General features: G+C 38.0%; 1 protein-coding gene across 1 annotated transcript; it reads right to left on the reverse strand.

The window, feature by feature from the left end:
- Nucleotides 1–4711: 4711 nt before the first annotated feature.
- Nucleotides 4712–18639, reverse strand: mdm2 (MDM2 proto-oncogene). Its single transcript, XM_038267160.1, has 13 exons — nucleotides 18489–18639; nucleotides 14869–14904; nucleotides 12780–12848; nucleotides 12621–12695; nucleotides 9222–9355; nucleotides 9093–9142; nucleotides 8495–8550; nucleotides 8210–8276; nucleotides 7941–8131; nucleotides 7734–7865; nucleotides 5986–6057; nucleotides 5748–5910; nucleotides 4712–5352 (listed from the first exon to the last, which is right to left on the reverse strand). Exons 3-13 carry the CDS (start codon nucleotides 12828–12830, stop codon nucleotides 4895–4897), a joined length of 1449 nt encoding a protein of 482 aa, XP_038123088.1. The 5' UTR covers nucleotides 12831–12848; nucleotides 14869–14904; nucleotides 18489–18639; the 3' UTR covers nucleotides 4712–4894.
- Between the last annotated feature and the right edge of the window lie 998 nt (nucleotides 18640–19637).

Here is a 19637-nt window from a genome sequence, read left to right on the forward strand (position 1 = left end):
ACACAGTTTTCAGAACATCTGTGACATTTAAAGCTGGAAGAATCCTGTATTTTGGTTTTAAAGTGGACCGAACCAACGCTGAGCCTCCACAGCTGCAGCCAATTAAAACTCAACCTGCATCTTTTCTTCAGCTCCACAAACCTCAGGAACACAAGTAAGTTTTCACTTTACAGACTTACTTTGGGTTTTATTTTCAATGTTCTGAACTTAGTTTATTTGTATTTTTCAACAAAGTGAAACCAAATAAAAAAAATAAAAACTAGATTTTCTCTGAAGGTGGTTTGGCTAGAGGCAGGGAGCCCCCCCAGCAGGTTTAACAAATTCAGATTCAAATTCTCAGCTCTAAATTGATCTAGACTCTGTTTTCAGGTTTTACAACAACTGCTATGAATTAGTTAAATCAACTCCAAGTAGAAAAAAGTTAAAGGTATAATGGAGGATGATCTTTTTCTAGGTGGATCCTCTAAATAATTGGTCTTACCTGTCAATCATTGTGCTAATATGTTTACGTCAGGCGTGTGAGTCTGACATAGTGGGAAAAATTGCAAATCTACTTTTGGAAAGTAAGCTTGTATGAGCGATGCAAACGGCAACTTCTAAACAGAGCGTGCACGAGGAGAAACGTGACCAAAGGGGAGCAAAATCAGTGATCATCTGTCTGAACGGTCAGTTAACAGAGTTCACTATAAAGTTCACTATATAGTCCCTGCTCTATATAGCCTATTAAACACGTGCAAGAGCGTGCACGAGCCCATTTCTCCTCATGCACGCTCTTGCACGTGTTTAATAGGCGTTCCCTCTCTGGAGCGGGAACAGTGTTGTACATGTGGGTCTTTTCAAAAATACGTGTGTTGTCGGAAAACTTAGATTTGTCTTATTTCATATATTAATTAATGCTATTTACTGCCTATAAAAGTTTTCACTCAGTCTGTTTTTCCTTGAAGGCCACACCATTCTCTGGTGAGGCTTCTTGTAGACCAGACATAGCTTCTTCCATCTTTCTCAGGTTTATTCATAACATGTTACTGTTTAACCAAAGTGTCTGTAATTTGTTTTGACTCTATTTTCCATTGTTGTAAGTAAGGAGGAACGAACGCTGCTCAGGCCGAACAGGGCTGATTACTGTGCCATTAGGGCCGTATGATGAACTGTTCTCTCTTTGCAAAGATTTGATGAATAAATGTGCAGACTGAGTGAAATCCATCGATCTCCATATATCTAACTAGGGTGAATAGGGCTTGGGATCCGCGTTGCATTGTGGGATGTGGCGGCCATATTGACGGCTACGCAAACGTAAACATAGCTCTGATACAACGTTGTTGTTGAAAGAAGAGACGTAGAAGTAGAGAGAAAAAAGATGTTAAAATCCCGAAAAGGATCTGGAATTTACCAGGACACATTGAATAGACGAGCCAGGGACCGGTATGTCCAAGCTAGCCGACGACTCTTTATCTGTGACGCTTGGTCTCCATGGTTACGCCTCCAGGCAGGAAAGCGGTGGAAAGTTAACCCATTTTCTATGTTGTTCCCATGGCGATCATGTGTTACAGCCGACAATACAGCAACGGTTTACCATGGTTGAAATCAAGTTAAGGTGAAATTAATCAAATTAAAATCAAGTTAAGGTGAAATTAATCAAATTAAAACACGGCTGAGAGGGAGTACAGTATGCGGTAGTCATAGGCAGTAGTCTGAGCCGCGGTAAAGGAGGCCATCAACATGGCGGCCACACTAAGTAATTACGTCACGAGGCCTATAGTTGAATACTTTTTTTACCCAACTACAACGTGAAAATCCTCCATTATGACTTTAAGCGCGTGCGTCACAAGGCCATTCTTAACTAAATTTAATTTAAATTAAAAAGCTGTTCTTAACGAAATTTCTTTTTGTTAACACTTGTGTGTACAAAATGACAAAATAAAATCTAAGTCTAATTATCAGTGGAGCCCCGAAGTGACGAGTCACCGTGACAACAGGCAACAGGAAGAGTTTATTTCACTCCACTGGATCTAGAGGTTTTAGTGCAGAAAAAGGAGAATTTGTTTAAATGACAGAAATAGCTGCAAAGAATAGGAAGATTGTGAAGGAGAAGATTGCTGCTCCAATTAATGAGTAGGTTTAAATTAAGTGGGCTAGGGCAAGCCGTATTTACATTTATTTAAAAGCACTCCCCTCTCTGTTGTTCCAATTGTAGATCAGTAAAATAAGATTGTTCCTGATGAAAATAACACTCCTAGACTGAACTATAATATATTTTCTACATTGCATGTTTGCTGCAGAAACTGAATTTCAGAAAGTAAAAAAAAGAATATATATATACTAGTAACAATTTGGTTTTATATTCCTAGACATTTTTACATATTTTAAGTAGCCGTTTTGATATTTATCAGCTCTACAGAATATGTATTTATATCTGAAATACATTTCATCATTGTCAAAATATTACCAGCAACAATAGAAAATTGAAGATCTATATTTAATTTCTAGACAGAATGTTTTTTTTCTAGATGTGAAGAATGTCATTTAGTTTTAAATGGTAATTTTGACAATGAACAAATGTGTTTCAGATATCAGGAATACATATTCGATAGTACTATCATATATTAAAACAGCTTGCCATAGAGGGGTTTATTTCTTGAATGGCAATGAATCAATATATGCATTAAGATAAATTCACCTGGCAGCATGTGATGTTAAATTCTAGAAACATTATTCTAATATTTTTACACAGTAAATACTGTCTGTTTGCAGTCGCGTTTCAGATGTTATCGTCCCAATAAATGGTCATTATTAGAGGAATTTATTAACCTAATTTTTGTAATTAAAATATCTCTGTTCTTCATATACTGTAAAGTAATGATAAAATGTCTCAAACGGACATGCAATGTTTGATTTTAAAGCCTAATGTGTTTAACAGAGCTAATTATTTGTTTGATATTTCACAAAATTACGACAAAAGTCCAAATCAGGAAATAAACCGTGATTGGCTTTGATCAAACTTGATTTTATAATTGAACTAAAGGATCATTTAATATTTTACTAGTCTTCAAAAATTGGACAGGAAATAAGATTTAAATCAACAATAATTCAAATTAACCAGCATGTTTTTAACCTGAGTAAATTCTGACCTATTGCATTATAGAAATGCAACACCGCCCCCTAGTGTTGAATAAAATAAAAACACTCAGAACAGAGATTTAAGGTTTCTAGTTTTTTTAAACTCCAACAGCCACAAGATGAAATAATTTTCAGCTCAAACAAAATGCGAGTTAAAGGTTTATTCAGTAAAAAACAAACTACAGAAATCTTAGTAAAATCCATCTTATTCAAATAACTTTAAGTCTTAAATACAGATGTAGTATTTTGCATTGTTATGGCAATAAAGGTATTAATTCTGATGGTTTCATAGATTTACATGAGAAACTCATTCCAAAAAAAAAATGTACAATAAAATATTTATTCATTGTCAATTGTAGGAACGAGTTGATTGGCTGACGACAAATTAAAAGACAGATTTAAGCCGTCTGACATTTTTCAAAGCAAAACAAACAAGGTGAGACTTTTTTTTTTTAAATAAGTGACAACCATGGAGTGAACAAAATGTTTAAATAATTTCCCTTAAATTTGATCTGTAAAACCAGAGCAGAAGCACAGCTGACCAGTTCTTCCAGCAGAACATTCATGGCTGAGTCGTTCTTAGGAGGAAACGCTTCAGCTTTCGTTTAGAAAACTAAAACTTTCCATTAATGTTTAAAAAAAATCTATAAAGCCTGAACAAGAAGAGAAAACTTAAAGGAATAGTACACCCAAAACATGATTAGCCTTCATTTTCTACTCACCCCCATGCTGAACAAAACTCTGGAGTACTTTTTTGATATCTCAAATGCATCTGGAGATCTGGGAGGCTTCTTGCTGTCTGCTGACATTCAAATAATGGAGGTCTGTGGCGCCCGAGACAGAAAGGTCCACAAAAGTCCACAAAAAACGTGTCAATATTCCTCCATACTGCTCGTCCAATGTATTCCAAGTGTCCTGAGTGGGTAGCATCCAGAATTTACTCGAAACTAAGTCATTTAGAACATTTTAGAGCATAAACAGTAGTTTATAGGATTTCCTAATAGCGCCCCCATGCGCGCTCACGATTCTACGGAAGCCGGCAGACGAAACCGGAAGAAAGTGCGCATTCAGCGTCTGCTCTGCCGATAATGAAAGCGTAGAAGAAGAAATGTGCTGTTTACCTGTGCAAAGAAAGAAACAACGAAAGAAAAATGTCTGAGGACTTCAGTGTTGAGGAAGAGCATGAGTTCTTTGCCGAGCTGAATGCGCTGGTTTGGTCTGCCGGCTTCCGTAGAATCGTGAGTGCGCATGGGGGCGCTATTAGGAAATCCTATAAACTACTGTTTATGCTCTAAAACATTCTAAATGACTTCGTTTCGAGTAAATTCTGGACGCTACCCACTCAGGACACTTGGAATACATTGGACGAGCAGTATGGAGGAATATTGACACGTTTTTTGTGGACTTTTATGGACCTTTCTGCCTCGGGCGCCATAGACCTCCATTATTTGAATGTCAGCAGACAGCAAGAAGCCTCCCAGATCTCCAGATGCATTTGAGATATCAAAAAAGTACTCCAGAGTGTTGTTCAGCATGGGGGTGAGTAGAAAATGAAGGCTAATCATGTTTTGGGTGTACTATTCCTTTAAGAGCATTTTTGGCAGATCTCTTTACATTTAGTTCAAATAATCATTAAAATTAGACATATTTAAGGAAATTAATTTGCGTAGAGTAAATTGAAGCCCAGCTGTGAGTAAGTTCAGCTTTATTGTTGAACTGGAACATTCCGGGGGTCTGGAGGTGAGGTAGGTGGGCCGGCCGGCTGACGGACGACGACTCAGCTGAGGTAGGTGAGGACCACCGACTGGATGGGCATCCTGCACACCGGGCACAGCTTGTTCCTCTTCTTCAGCTTCCTGGCACAGATGTAGCAGGACATCAGGTGTCCCGTCCGGCCGTGGACGATGCAGCCGTTCTTCGGCCGCGACTGACAGATGAGACAGGGGTCCAGGCACGAGTCCGGCAGCCTGGACTCGGCCGACACGCTGCGCTCCAGCGACAGCGAGGGAGAACAGGGGAGGAGCTCCTGGGAGTCGCCTGAGGAGAAGGAAGATGAAGGCTGAGATTCAGAGCTTCTCCAGAGCTTCTCTTGAGAAGACGAGGAAGGCTGGGAGGAGCAGAGCAGGTCCTGCGAGTTCGGTGCAGACGAGTCGGACAAACCCTGGGAGTTTAGAGGACTTTTGGCTCTTTTTCCATCCGGAACGTCGACTCCTTCGCTCTCTTCCACATCCGACCCTTTAGAAGACAGAGCGAGTTATTTTCTGATTGTTTTCAGGTCATCAGGTTTGCTAAATACTGGACCAGCTACTCCCCCCTTCCAGAGACTGCAGGACATAATTGAACGCTAAGAAGTAAGCAAACGCTCTGCTCAACGAATTCTCAGAACAAAGAGACAAAACCAGACCTGAGAAAAACTATTTCTACTTTTTTAAATGTAATCAAAGTTTGGTTTTATTCCCAAACAGCCTAATTCCTCAGAAGGTTTTTCCCTTTAAGTTCAAATGGAGAAAAATGTAAGAAAGTGAAGCTAAAGCTAGCCTTTAGCTTTAGCTTCCAGTGTAAAACTCTTTCCTTTATTTCTCTCTTTTCTCCTCTAAAGAAACGAAAATGCTGGATGGACTAAAACACACCTGCAGCTTCCTTGGCAGCTGATTGGTCGGTTGGCTTTGACGGCAGTGCTTTGGGGTTGAAGGTGGCCTCAGGCAGCCAATCCTGACGGAGCTTCCAGCAGCGCAGACAGTGTCTGGGGAGCGGCGGGTTCAGCTCGTCACACTTGGCGCAGCGCCAGTAATCCTGGGAGGGAAACGCAGCGGCCTGAGTGAAGAGTGACGTCTGCCTTTCAGGTGGTGTTCCTGCGTCGACACTTACCGCCTCTGTGATCTCAGTGTCTTCATCAAAGGAGTCGTCGTCCTCAGCCTCGAAGATGGTGACCTCGTACACCTGAGGAGAAGGATTATTTAATACAGCAGGTAGCTGCAGCAGTTTATTCACGTCTTTTTCCTGTTTTCTATCTCTAAGCAGGAAACAGCATCTGGATCTTTGTGAAGCAGTCGGGTAGAGAAGCAGGCCTACCTCAAAGCAGACATGATATACGGCCATTTTGGGAAAAACGAGCAGAAAACAGGTTTGACACCAGAGAGGAAGCCCATTCTGCCATTTTAAAGGTATAGATCAGGCATTCCCATAGTGGGTCCTTGAGGGCAGCTGTCCTGCAGGTTTTAGACGTTTCTCTGCTTTATCACAGCTGATTGATTATTGTAGTTCAGAAAAAGCCTGTTAATCAGCTTTGGGTTAAATTAAGCTATGCTGGAGCAGAGAAACCTCTAAAACCTGCAGGACTATCCAGAGAACGATCTTTTATTTCCTAGCAGATCATCTCAATCAGTGGTCCTCCTAAAGGCCGATTTATACTTTGAAACCAGGTCGTCTGCGTAGGTGTTGCACTAAACAAAAAGACGTCGCTGCACCTCTCCTAAATTGTAGGTGACCGCAGACAGGAGGCCGGCTTGTTTTGTTCTCATGAAGTTTGACCAGCTAGAAGATCTGAGGCGTGCGAGAACGCTGGGACTCTTTTTCACCCTCATGTCCCTGCGTTGACGGACTAAAATCGCCCCCACTTCCTCGCCGCCTCGGCCGTATCTAGACCCACAGCGTGTAGCGCAGACCACGCTTCAATATTGAGCATAAATCAAAAATTTCTGCATCAAGCTCACTGCGACACACTGCTGCTGGAGTATAACCAGCCCTTAACTGTCAATCATTCTGGTGATATGTTTACGTAAGGCCGTCCTACGTGATCGACCCGTTAGCCATCTTTTTCTGCACACTTTCAGGCGTATATCTGAGCTACGGTTTCAGTCATTGAAGCTCACCTTTCTTAGCGCGGTTCTTTAAAAATGGCCGAGGGTCGTAAGAGGAAAAGTGTCTACGAAGTATATGAGAAGAAAAGAAAGGCTTCAGAGGAGGCAGATAAATCCCAGAATGCTTTGCGTGGAGAGCTCTCCTTGCAAAGCATTATGGGATTGCTATCACAGTGGCCAACAGTCGGGACTAAAAACAAAAATGGCGCAGGAACCGTGCGTTTCTGCAGGTTTAAGACGAATCTAAGACTTTAAAGGAAACTTTGATTTTAAAAAAGCTGCAACTAATGACTATTTTGAAAATTGATTAATAATCAGATAGCAAAAGGCGCCTTAAAGAAGATTTGTTACTAAATTAAAGGAGGTAAAACTAAAAGGTTCTGGATAGAGCACACAGATAGACCACAACATATTTCTCTAAATAAAAAATATTTACTTTTTTTATAATTTTGGTTTAATTCCTGCTCTAAGTGAGTCGCTCTGTCAGCTAAAGACATGTTTTACAGTGTAAGATTACTAAATGAATGGATTATTGAAATAATCAGGATTGTTTCAGCTCTTGATTTTAGATTTAATGAATTCAAAGAAAAACTTTCTAACTGAATATTTCTGTTTTTAAAGAGCATCAAACCTAAAACAGCAACACGCCTTAAAGAAATAATGAGAACTTTCTACAGGAACCAGGAAGGAAAGTTCCAGCTTTTGGTTGCCAGTCATCTGAAAATAGGAGAATGTCTGAATGTTTGAGACCTTCACCTGATCATCAGCAGACAGAGATGCGTCGTCCTCGTTATAATCGTCAGAGTCGACAGACTCCACCTCAAACTCGACGCTGAAGTTGTCGCTGTCCGAGTCTGAAGCGCCGATCGTCACGTCTGACCTGCCCGACTGAAGCGACACGGAGCCCTGGTTAGAAAACGGCCTCGAACATCCATAACCTCTGCGTCTGAGAGCCTCTCTCACCGTGCTGTGCGAGTCCGATGATTGGCTGCTGAGTCTGTCCCGCCCACTCCCCAATCCACCAATCACACACCACGACAGGCTGTCGTCAAACGTCAGCGAGTAGCTGTCCGAGCGCCGCCTCTTCCTGCTGTCATCTGACTCGTCGTCCTCTGCCGATTCCTCCTCCTCCCCCTCTGCGCTGTGGGAGGGTCCTGTGTGGGCGGGGCTTATGTCACACTGGTGCTGATTGGCTGGTTTAAAGCAGCAGGTGATTTAATGAGGAAACTCACCTGGATTCGTCCTCCGCCGCCGCCTTCTCTGGCCTGTAGAGGAGGAGCGGCTTTCTGAGGCTCCTTCCTGAAACACAATAAGAGAAAACGTCGATTTAGCAGCGATGAGCAGCAGGTTAGTGAATGAAACCCAATTACTCCAGTAGAAACATTTATTCCCACTTCTGGTCCCATTCAGATAAACTTGTTTCCTTTTTAATCACATTTTATACTTTAAGGTCAAACGTTTTCTTTCTGAATAAAACCTGAGAAAATAAAAGTTGTGATAAGAAGCTGTTTTCTTACCTCCGTCTCTCTGTCCGTCTGGCTGTTGGGACCTTCACTCAAGTCATTACATGAATCTATAAAAACAGGAATGTTGAACGTTTTAATCACATCTGGGTAAAAACATGAAATGGTTCAAAGGTTTTATTCCTAAAACGTTAAAATTGGCTGTTAAAAAAGAAAAGAAAATCGGATTTTCTTCGGTATAATCTCCGATCTGAGGTCAGTCAAGCTTCTGATTTTGTTTAACTCCATTTTTTTTCTTCACATATGATGTTTAGACTGTAAAAGGTTAAACTTTAAAAGCAGATCCTGCATCTAACAGCTGCATCAGACGCCTGGAAAGAACATCTAATTTAATGCGTCTCACTTCTGATGGGAAAAATGAAAGCTGCCTCAGAGGAAGGAAAAATGCTGATAAAGGAGATAAAGATCAAACTGATTGCATCTTTCTGGATCTAAAACAATCATCCTCAAGTTATAAAGTATAAACAGAGTTGTCTCCACCTGCCTGTCAGTAGAAAAACAAGCATTAAACACGTCTGATTTTAATCTGCTCTGGTCTGTGGTTCGCTAAGAGAACGAGTCTGAGGAGGAAGGAGACAGACGAGCTTCCTACCTTGGTTCTTCACGGCCACCAGGTTCTTTGTGATCATTGCGAACAAAACCCTGCAGCATCAACATGTTTTAGTTCCCAAACAGAAGCTTTAAAGCAGAAAGTGAGGATGAGAAACGGAGTCAGACTCACCGCGGCTCCTTCACAGAGAAGCTGTCGACGCCCAGAACTCGGCCCAGAGCGTCCTGAGCGCAGTGGACGATGTGCTGCTGCTTCGGGTCGTACAGCTGCTTCTGCATGATGTACTGACCCAGATAAAACATCACCTGGAAAGGACAGGTACCCACAATCCATCATGAGGGGGAAACGAGAGCATGGAGGAAAACCCAGTCGTGATCAGAAACGTTAACAACCTTCATCTGAAGGAAAAAGCAAAGAAACTGGACTGGAATTCATGTCCAGGACGCTTTAACTATTAGTTCATAAGAAAAAAGACGACCTTGTTTAGCTTCTATCATAGATTCTGTTTGCATCAGTTGCATCAACAAACAGTTTTCTCAGTTCCATAAATAATTAAAATCTTTTTTACATTGGAAGCTGCTCTAATTTGGGATCAGAACCGCAGAAGTTGGGCGGAACATTTCTCCAACCATGAACGTTGGATCCTGTCAGCGGATCCTTCATGGAGCTTCAACAAGCCTCTTCTGTTCCGCTCTGAGCCCAGCGGCTGAACGCTGGACACCATGTGAGGCGCTGAGGTTAGAAAAATCCCTTAAAAGTCTGAAAGCAGGTGGCATGTCTGTAGAATCTGCTCTTGTTCAATCCTTCTTTGGGGCTTTTTCAGTTCAGCGGCGGAACATCGTCACTAAATGCTAACAGAAAGATTAAAGGACAACAACCACAGCGATGATGATGATTATTTAGCTTCAATCTTTGGGCTCTAAAGCTGTAAAATGTTATACATGTTATCATCATCTATGAACTGCAGTCTCAATAATTATATATGCATTGCCATAGAAACAGCTATTTCTGATCATATGGGAGCGAGTCGTGTTTGTATGGAGGCAGACATCTTTGCGATACGGCGGCGCCGAGCTGAGAACGACTGTAGATCGTTTACGCTCCGATGGGACTGCAGAAAGTTAAAAACAAGCAGCCTGAACTTCAGAGTAAGCAGAGATTTACGGGTCAGAACAGCTGATCAGTGGGCAGCAGCACTTTATGGAAAAAATAAACTAGAAATATTTAAATAAAGGTAATTATCAGCTGTTAAAACTCTTATTATTATTTGGCCTCATAAAATGACACAATAATCTAAATTACAAGCTTTTTTTTGACCAAGGGATTATTGTAATTATCAGTTGATGTATTTTTTTATTAAGGAAGAATTCACTTTTCATATTTAAAGAAATCAAACAATCCAAACAAATGTGAGAAACAGTTTCCTGAAAGAACAAATTTACTTTCAACTTATATACCTGCTTATTTATGACATTAAGATTTTAACATTTAGATTTAAACGTTAAAACAGTTTTATCATCCTGTCTTTTTCTGTGTATATGTAATAATAAAAATTAGCGGAGGTTATCAAACTATGGGAGCGGACTTTTATCGGGCGATAAAACAACATGGCAGCTGGGTCTAAACTGATGGTGACTTTCACCTTGATAGTTTAGTGCGGATGTTTATCTGGAGGTGAGAATAAATTTTCCTACCTGTGTAGGCGTGCTGTGAAATTACAATATTCAACATGGATGCTGCAGCCCAGGCGGCCACAGGTGACCCATCTAACAAAGGCGAACTATCATGAGGAGAAAACATGACCAGAAAGCCGCAAAAGATGAGAAGTTGGTGGAGGCGACGGTTCAGCACTGATGGACCATTGGACATCTGTCAACATTGAGAACCAGCTGGGAATTTATCTCCTTCGCTTTAGGTAACGCTATAGTTCTAAATTTGATTTTACCAAGAAACCATGAAGGATTACGACATTACGTGCATTCTTGATGGTTTCTTTGGTGAATGTGAGTAAAGTCGGACGCTTTATGAAACTGTAGCTTCTCAGGTATTTATTTAGCTTATTTCCTCTCTAGAGGTAGAGTGAGGATAGATTGTTAAGAACCTCGGGATCGTCGCATCATAAAAGACATTCTAATCACAGATGTTAGTATTATCCTAAAACGCTGCTGCCCCAAAGTCACATTTCTGGAGACATATCGTTAAAGTGGGACATCTAGAATTGGAAGTGGGACGATATTTTTTGCACCAAAACACAGAAATAAATGAGCAAAAAAAGTATAACTGTAAAAATCTAAAGTAAGAATTTTAACAAAAAAAAAGTACATTTGTTATTTTAAATTCTGGAGGTAGAACAGACATCATGAAAGCCTTTGGCAGAATTCAAATGAGTGAATTTGAATCTAGTTTAATCTGGATTAATACCAAGATTACAGTGAAATTTATCTAGATTAAAAGCTAATCTATGCCCACAACTAATAAAAATATACAAGTTTTTAAATTCTTAAAATAAGTTAATCAAAAACACATTATTGAAACATTCCGACGTAAAAAGAAATCAAAGTAATTTATTTTGCTAATTAACTTTAAGTCAAAAGATTACATCGTCTTCACAAGAAAATATTCTTAAAAGTTCCGTCTTTCAGTAGGAAAGACGGAACTTCATGCTATAAACAGCAAGAAGAAATAAACTGACAACAAGACAACCGGGACCCGGTTCGATCCCCACAGCCTTCACTCTGGGTTCCTGAGAAAAACTCTTAACCCCTGATTGCTTCCCGGGGCGCCTCACAATGGCAGCCCCCTGCTCCCCAAGGGGAGGGGTTAAATGCAGAGAGGGAATTTCCCTTATTGTGGGACAATGAAGGGATTTACAGTTACTGAAAGGAGAGCAGCAAAACTAAAAGCTCCTTTTAATCCAAATTGTTAAGTTTGCACCTGCAGCTAAAGTCACATGATCTGCATCATTACCACATTTAAATAAAGTGTTGGCGTGAGGCACCTCTGGTCAAACATTTCCAGAAAATCAGTTGATCCTGATAACAAACCAACAATGTTCCATTTCTTGTGTTTCTGTCTTCAGTAAAATAACTCTGGACTTATGGAGTCCAATGCTGAGGCTGTCAACCACTGCTGCCACCCTCTGGTATACAGGGGAACTGCTTGTTCCACCAAATATCTCAATCTCATAATAGAGCACCTTAAAAATGTTTTCCATCCAGATAATGATCTGGATCATCACCAAAACTTAAAGGATTGTTTTTTGCTATGAGCGACGCCTCTGATCAAATGCTACAAGAACGGTACTTAAACAGAAGCAGAAAAATATTAACATTTTAGCTCTAAATGAAAAAAGTAAACCAATGGGATTTATTATTCGGTTGTTTAATCTTAAACCTTAACCTTTCGCTACCTCTTATTTCTGGCCTCTTGTTTTTTTGTCCATAAACTGTTTAAAACTTCCCAATTAAATCTATTCTATAAAAAGTAAAAAAACAGAACCAAAGATAAAAGAAGCTACAGGGGTTCTATAGTAATAATTTTCCTGAAACTCTAAATGATGAGGTCTTTTACCTCCTTCATGGTGAAAACATCTTTGGTGGCTCCGGCGTGTTGGAGCAATGAGCAGAACTCTACCTTCGGTCTTACCTGAACACAAACAGGTAAAAAAAAACAGTCAGACTTTGAAAGCAGGAAACAGGGACGCCTGAAATGACGGCCGGCTGATCTCACCAGTTTGTTTTGGTTGGTTGTTTCTGCGCTGAGCTCCCCGTCGGCTGACATGGCGAAGCCGTTTGTCGTCTGCATTTTAGAAGAAGCAGAAGAGGAAGATTTCAGAAGGATTCCAATTTAAAAATAAAAGCCTTTTTCCTCCTTTATCCCAACATTTGGCACTTTGAACTGTTTTCTGGTGGATTTTAGAGCTTCCTGCTGTAGAGGGTAAAATCCTTATCTGGAGGCTGTTAAAGCTATAGTGGAGGACGTTCTTTTTCTGGGTGGATCATCTAAATAATTATGCTGTCAATCATTCTAGTGAAAAACGGGTACTGAAGTAAAACAGCTTACTTCTGTTCCTGTTTTCCACCTACCTGTGGCGAGTCGGACATAGTGGAAAAATAGCAAATCTTCTTTTGGAAACTAAGCTTGTATGAGCAACGCAAACAGCAACTTTTAAACAGCGTGCACGAGGAGAAACGTGACCAAAAAGGAGCAAAAACAGTGATCATCTGTCCGAACGGTCTGTTAACTGAGTTCACTATAAAGCCCCCGCTCTATAGAGTGATGGAGGATTTAGGGGTTAAGGCGGACGTTCACAATAAGCTTCTATGACCTATGAGAACAGCAACTTTTAAACAGAGCGTGCACAAGAAGAATTGGGCTCGTTCACGCTCTCGCACATGTTTAATTGTCGCTAAGGGTTGTGCATGTGCATTTTTTTTTAAAGTGGAGAGGACGGGTCTTTTCAAAAATGTGCAAAAATCCTCCACTATACCTTTAATATGAAAATTACAGGAATGAAAAGCCTGAAATATCTTATGTATCTGGGAGGAGGGACAAAAAAAACAGACTACAGCTTCATTATTCACCTGAAAAGGAAATAATTTTATAACTAGGTTTGTTTCCTTTTAGTTATAAAGTCTTTTAAAGGGGTCCAGTCACCTATTATACACAGAAAAAGATCACTTAAAGCTTACTCATGCCATTCATTCGCAATATCCTATATCCTGTCTTGTGTTCTTATTATAAGAAAAACCCCTACGATTACTTTTGCCAACAAATAAAAAGAAGTGGAAAATATTGAAATAATACAAAATAAGCCATCAGAGGGACGTTTAATAATAAAAAACATTGTATAAAACTATGCTTCAAGTAAGAGTATGTGATAAAGGCCCTTTAAACATTTACAGGAAGATTAAAAAGTTGCAGGAAAACAAAATGTTTTATAGTTAAAATTGTTTCCCAAAAAGAGCTAAACACATTTTTGAACACTGGATAAAACAGCAAAAAATGAAAACAATACGTTAACCTGTGATTAAAAAAGTAAAGAAAGAAAATGATAAATTTTAGTAAAATAAAACTGCCCGAATATTGTAAAATAAAAGTTTAGAGATAAAGGTAAACAGTTTAATAAAAAAATAAAGATCAACTGTTTAACAAAGCTCTTCTTATTAGTTGACACATTAATTTAAATTATAAGCTATCTTTTGACAAAAGGATTATTTTATTTATTAATTTCTTGATGTGTTTTTACCAACAAAACAAATGCAAGAAATACTGAAGATGATTTCCTTAATTAACAAATTTACTTTGAACTTATTTACCTGCTTATCTATGACATTATGAAGAATTTAACATTTAGATTTAAACATTAAACCTTTAATTCAGTTTCATCCTCAAGTCTGTGCGTATATGTAATGATAAAGATAATAAAATGTTTTTGAATTCTTTAAATCAAAATGATCAAAATACATTAAACACTAACACGAAAATAAATCAAAGTAATTTAATTCGCTAATTATTTTCCACATAAGACTTATGAAGATTTTTTTTAATCAACCATTAATCATCAATTTGCACAATTAAAAGAAATTCAGTTAACAAATATATTTTTTTTATCATTACTTTTAAGGAAAAGAATAGAAATAAAATAAAAAGATTAAAACGCTTTCCAACAATTGATTAAAAATGATCAGAGCTCATTTAACCAAACTAGCAGAAATAAGTCTGGAATAATCTGGCTGTAAACTGTTTCCCAAAAACAGCTAAACTCACTTTTTAACACTGGATAAAACAGAGCTTAGAGAACAGAATTTATTCCTACCTGTATTTAAAGAGGATTTGGTCCTAGAAGCCCATCCTGTGCAAAGAAAAGCAGATAAAGTGCATTGAGAGAGGAGCAGAGCAGCAACTCGGCCTCTTATAGTCCAACTCGGACATGTTGGGACTAGATCAGCCAGGGAGGACCTATCAGCCTAGGCTGAGTCAGCAGCAGGAACCACATGTTCAAATTGACTGGAACAGCTGATTCAATCATCTGGTTTTGGTGTGAGCAGACATGCCGGGACTAGTCCAGGGTGAGTCATCACTGCCAAAGATTAGCTAACCATGACAACAAGTCCTGTGGTCGCACTAACCAGCAGTAACCAGAACCAGAGCAAAAATGGATTACATAAAAAAACCTTCTAGGTTGTCTTAATCTGAGGCTGATCTCAGTTTATTATGGAACAACAAGATGAAGAAGTTCATTCATTATTTATTTTGGCAGCACATCAAAGGATATATAACAGCTATAAAGGAAACGGTTTCTCCTAATGACTGTTTTCAACATAAACATGAACTGATAAGTTTTTATCAGCATCTAATCCACTGGATTTTATTTTCAACATTAAAAAGAGGTTATTGAAAGAAAAGAAACTGTAAACAATACATTAACTTGTGATTAAAACAGTAAAGAAAGAAAATTATATATTCCAGTTAAAAAACTGCCTGAATATTGTAAAATAAAAGTTTAGAAATAAAGACAAACATTTACGTTAAGGTAAAGATCAACTGTTAAACAAAACTCTTCTTATTAGTTGGCTTCATATAATGAGACTTTAATTTAAATTATGCTATTTTTTGACCAAGGGATTATTTTATTCATTAGTTGATGTAGTTTTAAATAAACCAAACAATCCAACGAAACAAATGCCAGAAATACTGAAGATGATTTCCTGAATTAACAAATTTATTTTTAACTTACAGGTGCTGGTCATAAAATTAGAATATCATGAAAAAGTAGATTGATTTCAGTAATTCCATTTAAAAAGTGAAACTTGTATATTATATTCATACATTACATACAAACTCATATATTTCAGATGTTTATTTTGTTTAATTTTGATGATTACAAATGACAACAAATGAAAATTTCAAATTCATCATATCAGAAAATTAGAATATTGTGAAAAGGTTCAAAATTGATGGCCCCTGGTGCCACACTCTAATCAGCTAATTAACTCAAACCACCTGCAAAAGCCTTTAAATGGTCTTTCAGTCTAGTTCTATAGGCTACACAATCATGGGGAAGACTGCTGACTTGACAGTTGTCCAAAAGACGACCATCGACACCTTGCACAAGGAGGGCAAGACACAAAAGGTCATCGCTAAAGAGACTGGCTGTTCACAGAGCTCAGTGTCCAAGCACATTAATAGAGAGGCGAAGGGAAGGAAAAGATGTGGTCGAAAAAAGTGTACAAGCAAGAGAGATAACCGCACCCTGGAGAGGATTGTGAAACAAAACCCCTTCAAAAATGTGGGGGAGATTCACAAAGAGTGGACTGCAGCTGGAGTGAGTGCTTCAAGAACCACCACACACAGACGTATGAAAGACATGGGTTTCTGCTGTCGCATTCCTTGTGTCAAGCCACTCTTGAACCACAGACAGCGTCAGAAGCGTCTAAAGAGAAACAGGACTGGACTGCTGGTGAGTGGTCCAAAGTCATGTTCTCTGATGAAAGTAAATTTTGCATTTCCTTTGGAAATCAAGGTCCCAGAGTCTGGAGGAAAAGAAGAGAGGCACTTCATCCACGTTGCTTGAAGTCCAGTGTAAAGTTTCCACAGTCAGTGATGGTTTGGGGTGCCATGTCATCTGCTGGTGTTGGTCCATTGTGTTTTCTGAGGTCCAGGGTCAACGCAGCCACATACCAGGAAGTTTTAGAGCACTTCATGCTTCCTGCAGCTGACCAACTTTTTGGAGATGCAGATTTCATTTTCCAACAGGACTTGGCACCTGCACACAGTGCCAAAGCTACCAGTACCTGGTTGAAGGACCATGGTATCCCTGTTCTTAATTGGCCAGCAAACTCTCCTGACCTTAACCCCATAGAAAATCTATGGGGTATTGTGAAGAAGAAGATGCAATACACCAGACCCAACAATTCAGAAGAGCTAAAAGCCACTATTAGAGCAACCTGGGCTATCATAACACCTGAGCAGTGCCACAGACTGATCGACTCCATGCCACGCCGCATTGCTGCAGTAATACAGGCCAAAGGAGGCCCAACTAAATACTGAGTGCTGTACATGCTCATACTTTTCATGTTCATACTTTTCAGTTGGCCAACATTTCTATAAATCCTTTGTTTTTATTGGTCTTCAGTAATATTCTAATTTTCTGATATGATGAATTTGAGATTTTCATTTGTTGTCATTTGTAATCATCAAAATTAAACAAAATAAACATCTGAAATATATGAGTTTGTATGTAATGTATGAATATAATATACAAGTTTCACTTTTTAAATGGAATTACTGAAATCAATCTACTTTTTCATGATATTCTAATTTTATGACCAGCACCTGTATTTAACTGCTTATCTGACATTATGAAGAATTTAACATTCAGATTTAAACGTTTAAATCTGTTTAATCATCAGGTCTGTGTATATGTAATGAAAAAAAAAAATCAAACGTTTTCAAATTCTTTGAATCAAATTGATCAAACTACATTATTTAAACACTGACACGAAAAGAATTCAACTTAATTTTTTTCTCTAATTATTTTGAAGTAAAAAATGTTACATCATCTTCACAAGAAAATATTTTTTTCCAAAAAGATATATAATATACATATAGCATCTTTATCTATAAAAATAAAATCCTCAAATATTTATGAACATTTTTTGTCAACCTTTAATCATCAATTTGCACAATTAACATTTACTTCCAGCAACTAAAAGAAATTTAAGTTAACAAAAGTATATATATATATATATATATATATATATATATATATATATATATATATATATATATATATATACTCTTACGTTACTTTTAAGGAAATTAAATAATTATTAAAACTATTTCCGACAGTTGATTAACAATTATTAGAGCTCCATAAACGAAAATAAGTGTGGATTTCTCAGACTGTAAAGGATTAACAGGAGCCGCTAGCTGCAGGCTAACAGCTACAGGCTAACAGCTGCTGGCAGATTTGCCCGGACTTGTTCCGCTCCCTCCTCCCACTAAAACACTGAAACGGACCGGCCCAAACAGTCTCAACAACTCTTTCCTAAACTTAATTCACGATTAATATTCTCTGCTCAGTATATTCCCTAAAAGAATATCCGAACAAATAGAATTTAAAATGCTGTTATGCTAGCACAGCCGTTACAAACAACTTAAAACCTTATCTTTGACTTTAACTCTGAATATAGATGATATTTCGGTTACATTATATAAGATTTCAAAAACAATTGATTTTAGTAAAATAGGAAGTCTTTAAACTTCGAAAAAAAAAAAAAATTAACGCAAGTTTGTCGCGCCACTCCAGTGCGGATCGCTTCAGCTAGGATACTCCGAGGCTGTGCGGCCTACTTATGCTAGCTCTCAGACAACATAGCATTCTGCTAAAATTACAACGTGGAATATATCAGTAATAGTCCCGATTAAACTCACCTTAACTGTAGATCAGACGAAGGCCTCACGACGCTATTAAAGACTTAATTTATTTACCTTATTAACGAAAAGCTTCCCAACGATTACGAGCTTACTTTAGTTCCTGTTGGTCTAAGTTAACCTTCGTTCAGTGCCCCCTAGTGGCCGGGGTCTATGGTTACATTAATTCATTTAAACAGTAAAAATAATTGAAGTTACATAAAAAAAATTATCCTTTTAATAATTTGACATTACTATGACGAAATTTCACAATGTTGAAGGAACATTGCATTTAAATGTGATTCTTAATCAATTTAATAATTGCTGGAACTTATGTTTTTGGGGTTTGCTCCAGACGTCGATGCTGCAGCTTCCTGTGGATGAAGTACTCAACAATAGTAGTTAAGTAAAAGTATTGATACTCATAGTCAAATCTTACTTAACCACAAGTAAAAAACACATCAAAAATCAAGTTAAAATACCTAAGTACTCACTTTTGAAAATACTTAAGTATTCAAAATTACTTGATTCTAAAAGTATTTATTCAAAATTGCAAATGAAGTACTTTTTTTATATCAGTACATTTCCATATAATTGTCAGAGTAATTATAAAGAACCTGTAACCTTTAGAAACCATCTGATGTGTTGATGCGTAGAACCACCTGCTATAGAATTCTGGAAAGAATTTCAGCATAAAAATGCCTTAAAAAATGGAAAGCTATATTGATAATTATTTACTATTTAAAAACAAAAGAAAAAAAAACAAGGTGTCTTTATTCTCACATTTTGACTATAGAATAGATGTTTAAAGTTGAATCTATAACTACAAAGACACAACTGACTTAGAAACTCATCACAATCTGGCCACATGGCAACACCTTAATAAAATGTACAGGTGCTGGTCATAAAATTAGAATATCATGAAAAAGTAGATTGATTTCAGTAATTCCATTTAAAAAGTGAAACTTGTATATTATATTCATACATTACATACAAACTCATATATTTCAGATGTTTATTTTGTTTAATTTTGATGATTACAAATGACAACAAATGAAAATCTCAAATTCATCATATCAGAAAATTAGAATATTACTGAAGACCAATAAAAACAAAGGATTTATAGAAATGTTGGCCAACTGAAAAGTATGAACATGAAAAGTATGAGCA

The sequence above is a fragment of the Cyprinodon tularosa genome, unplaced genomic scaffold (assembly GCF_016077235.1).
Source record: "Cyprinodon tularosa strain WSP-4 unplaced genomic scaffold, ASM1607723v1 ctg663, whole genome shotgun sequence".
NCBI lineage: Eukaryota > Metazoa > Chordata > Actinopteri > Cyprinodontiformes > Cyprinodontidae > Cyprinodon > Cyprinodon tularosa.

Coding starts and splice junctions, on each gene's coding strand:
- mdm2 (XM_038267160.1), bottom strand. CDS start 12,830: ATGTCAGCCGACGGGGAGCTCAGCGCAGAAACAACCAACCAAAACAAA. Junction 9,356..12,620: donor ATGTTTTCACCATGAAGGAG/GTAAAAGACCTC, acceptor TGTCCTTTCCAG/GTGATGTTTTATCTGGGTCA. Junction 6,058..7,733: donor CTCTGTCTGCTGATGATCAG/GTGAAGGTCTCA, acceptor CCTTCTCCTCAG/GTGTACGAGGTCACCATCTT.